The following is an 11,143-nucleotide window of genomic DNA, read 5'->3' as shown; positions in this document are numbered from 1 at the left end:
GGGGAAAAAAGACTAAAAGGGTTTTGTGTGATACTTGGGAGATGTGAGCTTTTATAAAGACAAATATATATATATATACACACATATATACACATGTATAGTTACTATTACAATTATCTGGCCTAAGAAAAGAGACAGGGAACTAAGATTCTTTTTTTTTTTTTTTTTTTGAGACGGAGTCTCGCTCTGTCGCCCAGGCTGGGGTGCATGGCCGGGTCTCAGCTCACTGCAAGCTCCGCCTCCCGGGTTTACCCCATTCTCCTGCCTCAGCCTCCTGAGTAGCTGGGACTACAGGCGCCTGCCACCTCGCCTGGCTAGTTTTTTGTATTTTTTTAGTAGAGACGGGGTTTCACCATGTTAGCCAGGATGGTCTCGATCTTCTGACCTCGTGATCCGCCTGCCTCGGCCTCCCAAAGTGCTGGGATTACAGGCTTGAGCGACCATGCCCGGCCGATTCTTCTTTATAACACCTTTTTCGGACCAAGAATGGAACAGAAACACATACTTTTTCTCCTCAGACACCAAGACTCAAGGCTGTCTCTTTCTTCTCAGGCCAGTAAGGAGTCTCCACTTTCCACCAGTAGTTCTTACAGATGAAGCCCAGTTGTCCCTACATGCCCATATATACAATCACATTTATAGTTGTTTTAAATTTCAAAATCTCTAACACTTGGGCCTCTTCCATTTTGTACTTGAGTTTATATTGCTAAGATGCATGCCTATTCATTTTTAGTTCCATATGATTATATTATTTTCAACTTTTATTTTAGAATGTGGGGGCACATAACGCACGTTTGTTAGAAAGGTATGTTACGTGATGCTGAGGTTTAGAGAACAAATGAATCCGTAAACGCAGGTAGTGAGCATAGCACCCAACAGACAGTTTTTCAGCCCTTGCCCTCCTCCCTCTCTCCCCACTCTAAGTGTCTCCAGTGCCAGAGCCAGAATGTTTCAAAGAAAAAAAAAATCACAGGAAACATCCTGTTGTTACAGGCATTGGCAAAGTGTTTACAGCTAAGTCTTCGAAAGCAATTAAACACAAACAAAAACTGATGAATGGGACGTCATTAACCTGCAGATCCAGTGAAGGCCTAATATTCAGACTCTAGAAGCAACTTACACAAATCAGCAAGCAACAAACAGCCCCGTTAAAAAGTGTGCAAAGGACATGAACAAACACTTACCTATGCACACGTGTGCCCAATGTTTAGCTCCTGTTTATGAGTGACAACGTGCTAGGTTTGACTTTCTGCTTCCACGTTACATCACTTAGGCTAATGACCTCTAGCTCCATCCATGCTGCTGCAAAGGGCATGATTTCCTTTTTGATTGCTGTGTAGTATTCTACGGTGCATCTATCTAATCCATTGTTAGTGGACACCTGAGTTTATTCCACGTCTTTGTTATTGTGAATGGTGCTGCAATGAACATATAGGTGCATCTATCTTTTTGGTAGAATAATTTTTTTTCCTTTGGGCATATACCTACCAATGGGTTTGCTAGGCCGAATGGTAGTTCACCTCTTAGTTCTTTGAGAAATCTCCCAACTGCTGTCCACAGTGGCTGAATTAATTTACGTTCTCACCAACACTTGTTCCATTTTCTTTGCAGCCTTACCAGCATCTGTTATTTTTTGACTTTTTACTAATAGCTGTTCTGAGTGGTGTGGGTATCTCCTTGTGGTTTTAATTTGCATCTCCCTAAGGATGAGTCATAATGAAGATTTTTTTATATACTTTTTGGACATATGTGTGTCTTCTTTGGAAAAGTGTCTGTTCATGTCCTTTGCCCACTTTTTAACGGGGCTGTTTATTTTGTGCTTGCTGATTTGTGGAAGTTGCTTGCAGATTCTGAGTATTAGACCTTCGCTGGCTCTGTAGGTTAATGACGTCCCACTCATGAAGTTTTGTTTTTGTTTAGTTGCTTTTGAGGACTTAGCTGTAAACACTTTGCCTGTATCAAGGAAGATGTTTCCTATTTATTTATTTATTTATTTTTCTTTGAGACGGAGTCTGGCTCTGCTGCCAAGGCTGCAGAGCAGTGGCTCAATCTCGGCTCACTACAACCTTTGCCCCCCAGGTTCAAGCAGTTCTCCTGCCTCAGCCTCCCAAGTAGCTGGGATTACTGGTGCCTGTGGCCATACCAGGCTCTTATTTTTTTCTTTTTTTTATTTTTAGTAGAGATGGGGTTTCCACCATGTTTTCTTCTAGGATTCTTACAGGTTGAGATCTTACATTAAAATATTTAATCTGGGCCAGGCTCGGTGGCTCACGCCTGTAATCCCAGCACTTTGGGAGGCCGAAGGGGGCAGATCACAAGGTCAAGAGCTCGAGACCGTCCTGGCTAACACGGTGAAACCCCGTCTCTACTAAAAATACAAAAAAAATTAGCCGGTTGCAGTGGCGGGCGCCTGTAGTCCCAGCTACTCAGGAGTTTGAGGCAGGAGAATGGCGGGAATCCAGGGGGCGGAGCTTACAGTGAGCCAAGATGGCGCCACTGCAGTCCAGCCTGGGCGACAGAGCAAGACTCAGTCTCAAAAAAAATATATATGTATATATATGTGTGTGTGTGTGTGTATATATATGTATATGTGTATATATATGTGTGTGTGTGTATATATATATTTTTAATGTGTCTTGCTTTAATTTTTGTATATGGTGATATGTAGGGGTCTGTCCAGTTTCATTCTTTTGCATATGGCTAGCCAGTTATCACAGGATTATTTTTTAAATAGGGAGTCTTTTCCCCATTGCCTATTTTTGTTGGCTTTGTTTAATATCAGATGATGATGGTAGGTGTGTGGCTTTATTCTGTTTCATTGGTCTATGTGTCTGTTTTTGTACCAGTACCATAACGTTTTGGTTACTGTAGCCTTGTATTATAGTTTTTTCTAAAAAATGTATTTTATTTCAAGAGCTTTTGGGGTACAAGTGGTTTCTAGTTGTATGAATGAATTGTACAGTGGTGAAGCCTGAGGTTTTAGGGCACCCATCGCCCAAGTAGTGTACACTGTATTTGGTACGTAGTATTTTATTACTCACTCTCCACCCCCTTTCTCCCTTCTGGGTCTCCAATGTTCATTATACCCCTTTATATGTCTTTGATTACCGATAACTTAGCTCCCACTTATAAGTGAGCGCATACAGTATTTGGTTTTCCATTGCTGAGTTAGTTCACTTAGTGTCATGGCTCCCCGCTTCATCCAGGTTGCTGCAAAAGACATTATTTCATTTTCTTCAATGGCTGAATACTATCTTCTTGTGTGTGTGTACCACATTTACTCATCGGCTGATGGGCACTTAGGTCGATTCCACATCTTTGCAATTATGAATTTTGCTACAATAAACATATGTATGCAAGTGTGTTTCTGATGTGATGATGTCTTTTCCTCTGGGACGTACACATTTGTTGGCTGCAGTGGGTTGCCAGTGGGTGCAAGGGGTGCTGGCCTCCATGTCGGTGTTCAATGCAGTGGTGTCAGCAAGGCTGGGTGGGGTGGGCAGGAGCCCTGCAGGTGTTCGTATGAGCATTTGCACTGGTAGTGGTGTTAGCACGGTGGTGGGGTTCTGGCCTCACAGGATTGTGTACACCCTCTGTGTGCGCTTCCACGCTGGTGGCAGCTGCTGCTTGCAGTGGGGGTGGATCCTCTGGTCTCCCTGTGTGTGTGCACACCAGTGGCAGTGTTGGCGTGGGGAGGTCAGAGAGCTGGTGGGCACTGGACAGGCAATCTCTGCACCCACGAATGCTCTGACAGCAGTCCCAGTGTCGGGGTCATTGGGTGAGTGGGTGAACTCACACCAGCAGCTATGGCATGGCGAGATGCATGTGCACCCACGTGCTGCTGGGGAGGGGAGAGATTTCTTTGTTCTAGAGGGTAGTCGGCAAATGATAAGATTACTTTATTCTAGACAGTAGGGGGTGAATGATAAGATTTCATTATTTTACACGGTAGATGGCAAATGGCTGCTCCCTTTGTCCTAGAAAGTTCAGGACTATTTGATCCCTCGTGTTTCTCAGGATCCTCCCTCCAAACTTTCTATTCTATGCAGCAGGGTTTTACATCCTTCCAACACAACAGCGGTCTTTGACCTAGACATGTTGAACTCTTTAGTGCTAGGACTCAAGTCCTCTTGCTGTTTTGGACAATTCAGAAAAGAATCAGCCCCAGTCCTTTTGCATACTTCTGTCTGACTGTCCTAGGTCAGTAGAAAGAAACAGTTCAACTGCTTGACAAGATTTGTTGACCTGAGGTCTTGTCTGCAGCTGGATTTCTCTCCTGCTTCTGTGATTTTCCTTTCGTGGATCACCAACACACTGCAAATGGCTATCATTGCTTTTGACATGCTGTACTTTGGTTCTGCCTGGAAAGGCAGGAAGTCTCGAAGTGAGGAGCTCACAGATCATAGGCAGATTGAAATGTTTTCAGCAAGAATAGGCAAACCCATAGAGACAGAAAGCACACTCGTGGTTAGCAGGTGCTGGAGGGAAGAAGGAATGGGGAGTGGCTGCTGACTGGGTGTAGGGTGATGACAATGTGTGGAACAGGATGGCAGTGATGGTTACACAGTGATCTGAGGCAAAGCTAAACAGGTAGCATCTGAGAAGGAGGGAAGGGCTCACAAGGTTCAGAGAGGGTGTCAGGGCATCAGGGTGGATTTGTCTTTTCCTGGTGGAAATCCGATACTGCCCCATTGATTTAGTTACTGACGTGTGTTTGGAACTCTGAACTGAAGAGATGGAGGCTCAGTAAAGCACACCAGGGAGTGTGGCAATGAGGAATAAAGAAGACTGTGTTACGCACCATAGACCAGAGCACGCAGGTGTGCAGAGCTGTGGACCCAACGCTGCCGTGTGGGATGTAGCCTCATGTCTGGGGGTGGGAAAAGAAGGGGATCCAACCAAGGGAAGTCAACATTAACAGAGAGGAAAGGTATCACATGTTAATAGTCCTCCGTGGATCACCCTGGGAAAATGTCTCTGCAGTCCAACACTGATTCCTCCTTCTGGAAATGACCGGCAGACAGTCCAGATAGCATTGGCCCTAAATTGTCTCCCGGAACCTCCTGGGATCATCAGATCTGTTCCTAAGGCCCCAACTCTCTGAAGGGTGCATTCTTCTCTCTCCTGTTCACCTCCTGGCTGCATTTTGGATGCTTCTCTGGCTGTGCTGAGGCTCAAATAGCAGAATCCCGAGGACCACCAGGATTAAGCCAGCCATGCCCATGCGGATGAGATTCTCCACTGTGTAATCCTGGGAGTGTGAGGCTGGGGATAGTGGACAAGGAGGTCACAGAGGTCGGGACAGATCAACATCACCCAGAACCTCTGGATGTCCACCCAAAGCACATCCTTACCCTTGACAGGACCCAACCCTTGTGCCCAGCCCTGTAAATGAGAGCATCTCCTCACTCACCAGTCTTGGGGTCTGAATTGTTTTGTGATGGGCTGAGGGTGTCAGCTGCTCCTGAGAATGAAAACAGAGGGTAAGAGCCCTGAGCCAGCCTCTCCCCCGGGCTCTTCACTCTTATCTTCCCCTGTGTCTCCTGACATGAGTTCTAGTGAGTTCCTCAATAAACCCTTCCTCTGCTACAGCAGCATTCCCTTCAGTCTCCTTATTGAATTATTTCAGACTTCCTGTGTCCTACAAATCCAAACTTTGCTCCTGAGGCATTTGAGGAGGGCATTTTCCTGCACTCTGGGAGCTCAGAATCTGAAAGGTAATACAGAAGTCACTGAGCCCTGAGCACTGTCTGTGCAGGCAGGGACACAGGAGCACACAAGCCAATTCCCCCAGAGAGGAGAGTTTCACTTATTCACCAGCTGAGGACCCAGGCTCCACGCATGAGAGGCTGGTCCGCAAGGGCTCCCCAGTGTCAGAAGCACAAAAGGGGGAAAGTCTGGGGGTGCTTCTTCTTCACACGGCCTCAACCAGTTCAGCCGGGGTTTCATCTTCCGTTTAATCTCTAGTTAACTAATTCCTCAAATAGGCAGGAACACCTAGAATGCGATGCAGGTGACCACATTCACACACCTACAAATAGATGTACACCAAATGGTGGTGTCACTCAAGCTTCATGAATCAGTATTTGTTTTTATGAAGTGTGAATCTAGGTGAGTCTAGACCAGGAACAAACATGTAAACACCTATCACTTCAAATGTATTAAGCAGAGACATGAATATACATCAAATGAATGTGGATATACTTACATATTCAAATGTATCTTACATAACCCCATGTAAATATGTATATATGTAAAACTTCAGCTCTGTATTTAAGATGTCGTTACATACATGTTGACATTAAAAGTGAGAAGTGTTGGCACATAGTTGAGAAATAAAGAAGTAAAATTTCCCATTGTCTTATGGTTTACACACATTGCATTAGTAAATTAGAGGAGGTCCATTGAAAAGCAATTAGCACAGGGCACTTTAGTAGTGAGTTAGCATGAAATACAATGAATATACTCAAGTAGCTTTCTCATGGAGAGTTGTCTCTTCTTTAAAAAATGTAAAGGAAAGAAATGCTTCACTTATAAATTGTTAAAGGTGGTGAAGAATTCTTTAAATTAGAATGAATGTAATTTTTTTTTTTTTTTTTTTGAGACAGAGTCTCGCTCTGTTGCCCAGGCTGGAGTGCAGTGGCCGGATCTCAGCTCACTGCAAGCTCCGCCTCCTGGGTTTATGCCATTCTCCTGCCTCAGCCTCCCGAGTAGCTGGGACTACAGGTGCCCGCCACCACGCCCGGCTAGTTTTTTTTTTTTGTATTTTTTAGTAGAGACGGGGTTTCACCATGTTAACCAGGATGGTCTCGATCTCCTGACCTCGTGATCCGCCTGCCTTGGCCTCCCAAAGTGCTGGGATTACAGGCTTGAGCCACCGCGCCCGGCCTAATGAATGTAATTTTTTAAAATGTCCACCCAGGACACCCAGCTCCCCTTGACAGGACCTGACCCTCTGTGCCCAGCGTCATCACCATGAACATCTCCTCACTCACCGGCCTTGGAGTCGGACTCGGTTTGTGGTGGGCTGAAGGTCTCAGCTGCTCCTGAGAATCAAAACAGAGGAGAAGAGACATATTCAGATGTAACTTATGTAACAAATTCTGTATAAGGTTACATATAATTTATATAACCTCCCTGTCAAGGAGAGGTGGGTGTCCTGGGTAGACATATAAAAAAGTAAATTCAGGCCAGGCACGGTGGCTCACGCCTGTAATCCCAGAATTTTGGGAGGCTGAGGCTGGTGGATCACAAGGTCAGGAGTTCAAGACCAGCCTGGCCAACATGGTGAAACCCCGTCTCTACTAAAAATACAAAAATTAGCTAGGTGTGGTGGTGGGTGCCTGTAATCCCAGCTACTTGGGAGGTTGAGGCAGGAGAAGTGCTTGAAACCGGAAGGCAGAGGTTGCAGTGAGCCAAGATCGCACCACTGCACTCCAGACTGGACAAGAGCAAAACTCCATCTCAAAAAAAATTAAAAATATATATATTCATTCTAATTTAAAGAATTATTCAACACCTTTCACAACGTATAAGCGAAGTATTTGATTCTTTACATTTTTTAAAACAAGAGATAAGTACCCATGAGAAAGCTACTAGTTTGGGTATATTCATTGTATTTCATATTAACTCACTACCAAAGTGCCCCCTTCTTCTTTTTTTTTTTTTTTTTTTGAGACAGAGTCTCGCTCTGTCGCCCGGGCTGGAGTGCAGTGGCCGGATCTCAGCTCACTGCAAGCTCCGCCTCCCGGGTTTACGCCATTCTCCTGCCTCAGCCTCCCGAGTAGCTGGGACTACAGGCACCCACTACCTCGCCGGGTTGTTTGTTTTTTTGTTTTTTTTTGTATTTTTTAGTAGAGACGGGGTTTCACCGTGTTAGCCAGGATGGTCTCGATCTCCTGACCTCGTGATCCACCCGTCTCGGCCTCCCAAAGTGCTGGGATTACAGGCTTGAGCCACCACGCCTGGCCCCAAAGTGCCCCCTTCTAATTTAAATCTAAATTAACAATTTAAAGCACTTTTTCATATAAAAAACGTTTAGTTAGATGTTAGAATCATCCAGTGACTGGACAAGATTAGACATGAACCCACTCAGGCCCAGGGTTGAACTGCACTGCAGCCCCCGCTGACCTCCCGCGGGTTTCACGAGCCACAGGGAGCCGCCCGGTCAGTTTCCCTCGGGCCACTGTGCTTTGAAACATCCAAACACTTCTGAAGTTCATTAAGGAGACCTCAATTTTTAATATGTACGGGAGGAAGACTTGAGGTTAATGAAGAATGGATGTCTACATTGAATATATAAAATAAATCAAGGCCCAATGAAAGGCAAAGTAGAAATCAAATATTTTTAAAGAATAGGTTCATATAACTGAAATAAAAAATATACATTTATATATTGAAGTATTGCTTTAAAAGTTTTAGTAAAGGAGACGGCAACAATGGACAAAGGCGTATAGAAAACACAGAGTAGAAATGAGTGACACACAACACGCTCTGTGACTAACTCCCTAACTCGTGCAGGGAGCAGGTGCACGGTCCCTTCTTAGTCTCAAGGTGTCCTGAGCACAGAGCCTCGGTAGGATCTGACTGTGATGAGGTTGGAGTCCACCCTAAACGTGCTCCTTTAGAGAGAAGCACCCCAGCTGTGGGTGCCGCTCACATGGCCCCTCCTGTGCTCACCTGGTGGGCTCAGGCTCAGGGCACCCTGAGACTAAGGAGGGGCCGTGCACCTGCTCCCTGGCAAGTTAGGGAATTATTGACAGCATGTGTTGTGTGTCACTCACTCATTTCTACTCTGGGGTGGACTCCACCCTCATCACGGTCAGATCCCACCAAGGCCTCCTCTCCTGTCTTGAGATGGCCCAGGGACCCCACAGGTGTGGGTGAGGGGCTCATCCTCAGGGGCTCTCGGAAATAAGAAATGAGAGCTGCGAAAGGACCGTCCATCTGTCTTATCTCCAACTCGCCCACCTCTGTTCCTCCTCCATCAGTCCCAGCATCTTCCCTGGGTCCAGCCTGACTTAGAGCAGGTGCACGGCCCCTCCTGCTGACCCGACCTGTTCTCCTTCCTCTACTCATCACACATCCCGCAGGACAAGGTCGGGGTGTGGGCTCCTGCAGAGCTGTGCCAGGTGTTGCCTTTGGTAGAAAATTGGAGAGATTTTGTTTTGTACATGAGACAGTGGAGAGTCTCAACCAGAGGTGATGGCTCCTGGGAATCCTGCTCCTGGAGGGGGAAAGTCCCCGCTGCTCCACTCCTCAGTGTTGAACCTCAGACACCTCCCTCCCCTCTGACCACCATGGAGGGGACACCTGCCCCATCCCTGGAGCCCCTGGAAGCCACCCGGACCACACCCTTACTGTCCACCCTCCCCTCTGCTGCCCTGGATCAGACCCTGAATATTGAAGGTACCATTGAAACGAGTCTAAACACTTCTCTTGAACTGGGAGTGACGGTGTTTTTGTCACCCAGGGAGTCAGGACTTAGAGATTGGGACCCCCAGAGGCTCTGATTCTGAGGTGGAGACAACAGGAGGGGAGTGTGTGGGGCCTCCGTCTTCCACCGTCGGTCTAATCTCATCTCCTCTGAGGTTCACCCCATCTCCTCCCAGCCCTCCCTGCTCTTTACCCTACTGAGAGTCCAGGGGTTGGAGCCAGGGGTGGGAGGTCCCAGTCTATTTCCACCCTCTCATGGGCTGGACCCTCCCCTGCAGACCCTCCCTGTTCACTCCCCTCTGTTCTTTTCTTTTCTTTTTTTTTTTTTGAGACGGAGTCTCGCTCTGTCGCCCAGGCTGGAGTGCAGTGGCGAGATCTCAGCTCACTGCAACCTCCGCCTCCCGGGTTCACGCCATTCTCCTGCCTCAGCCTCCCGAGTACCTGGGACTACAGGCGCCCACCACCATGTCCAGCTAATTTTTTCTGTTTTTCAGTGGACACGGGTTTCACCATGTTAGCCAGGATGGTCTCGATCTCCTGATCTCGTGATCCACTCGTCTCGGCCTCCCAAAGTGCTGGGATGACAGGCCAACTCCCCTCTTTTCTTAGTGTCCAGAGCTCTGCTGAGAGCAGGGCTTGAGCTGAGCCTTTGAGCTCAGAGAAGACAGGGTCCGGACTCACCTGAGACCACCAGCCGCAGAGGATCACTGGAGTGAGACAGCAGGTAGGGGTTGGAGCTGCGTGAGCCGTAGCACCTGTAGGTCCCCGCGTGGGCAGAGGTCACAGGACTCATGGGAAATTCAGCCTGGTGCTTAGAATATTTGTGCATCGATCTTAGATGGAGGTGGGCATCAGCTGCTCCCGTCTGGGTCAGAAGGAAAGTGTGGATCTGCCACGAGGACTGACAGAGCAGGCTCACGTTCTCTCCTGAGACCACCTTGGGGCCCGGCTGCACTGAGAGGAAGGGTGTGCCACGGATCTGTCCTGGAGAGAAGAAGGATGGGTGAGGGGCTGCCCCACCTTGTTCTGAGCTGATGCCTCCCCAGGCTTCTATCTGGGACCCTCGGTCTCTGTCTCTGTTTTCTCTGAGTCTCCCCCTCCCCGCCCATCCCCTGTCTCTGTCTGTCTCTCTCTCCCTTGGGACCCCCACCCCTCATCCCGGCCATCACCACCTGGGCTCCTCCGGCAGGGCCTGAGCAGAGCCTGGGTCCCTGACTGAACCCACAGGGTTACTCACCTGCAATCAGGATGTCCAGGGGGTCACTGGGGGCCGACCACTCGGAGGAGAGGTTGTGTGCACCGCAGCATCTGTACTGGCCCCCATGGGAGCCCCTCACAGGGCCCAGGGTGAAGCTGGCCTGGGAGAGCCCAGCCTGGGGCTGCCGGCCAGAGCGCTGGAGGAAGTCACGTTCTCCCTCCTTGTATAGAACGAATCTGTCGTAGCCGGCATCAGAGCCACACTGGAGGGTCAGGTTCTCCCCAGGGGCCACGACAGGACCTGGCTGCACTGACAGTGACGGCTTCTTTGAAACACCTGGGAAAAGGTGGTCACGGTTTCCAGGAGCGACCCTCAGGCTGCCCCACACACCCTCCCTCTCCCCCTGGGCCTCACCACTGCTGATCTTCCTGTGTCTCTGACCCCAGGAGCCCTGAGCCCTCTCCCCAACATCATCCCACCTGGTGCTGCCCTGAGACGCGGCTCCTCCCA

General features: G+C 48.2%; 1 protein-coding gene across 1 annotated transcript in view; it reads right to left on the bottom strand.

Annotated features, from left to right (window-relative positions):
* Positions 1-3,875: 3,875 nt before the first annotated feature.
* Positions 3,876-11,143, bottom strand: part of LOC111530230 (leukocyte immunoglobulin-like receptor subfamily A member 2) — a 24,846-nt gene continuing 17,578 nt past the window's right edge. The window contains exons 8-12 of the mRNA XM_026457613.1: positions 10,673-10,969; positions 10,117-10,419; positions 6,996-7,046; positions 5,414-5,464; positions 3,876-5,265 (exon numbers count right to left, since the gene is read on the bottom strand). Of these exons, the coding sequence (XP_026313398.1) occupies positions 5,129-5,265; positions 5,414-5,464; positions 6,996-7,046; positions 10,117-10,419; positions 10,673-10,969 (839 nt within the window). The 3' untranslated portion in view covers positions 3,876-5,128. The remainder of the gene's footprint in view (positions 5,266-5,413; positions 5,465-6,995; positions 7,047-10,116; positions 10,420-10,672; positions 10,970-11,143) is intronic.

This window comes from Piliocolobus tephrosceles, chromosome 21 (genome assembly GCF_002776525.5).
Source record: "Piliocolobus tephrosceles isolate RC106 chromosome 21, ASM277652v3, whole genome shotgun sequence".
NCBI classification, from domain to species: domain Eukaryota; kingdom Metazoa; phylum Chordata; class Mammalia; order Primates; family Cercopithecidae; genus Piliocolobus; species Piliocolobus tephrosceles.
The sequence above is the reverse complement of the archived record's forward strand: the minus strand, read 5'-3'. Positions and strand labels throughout refer to the sequence as shown.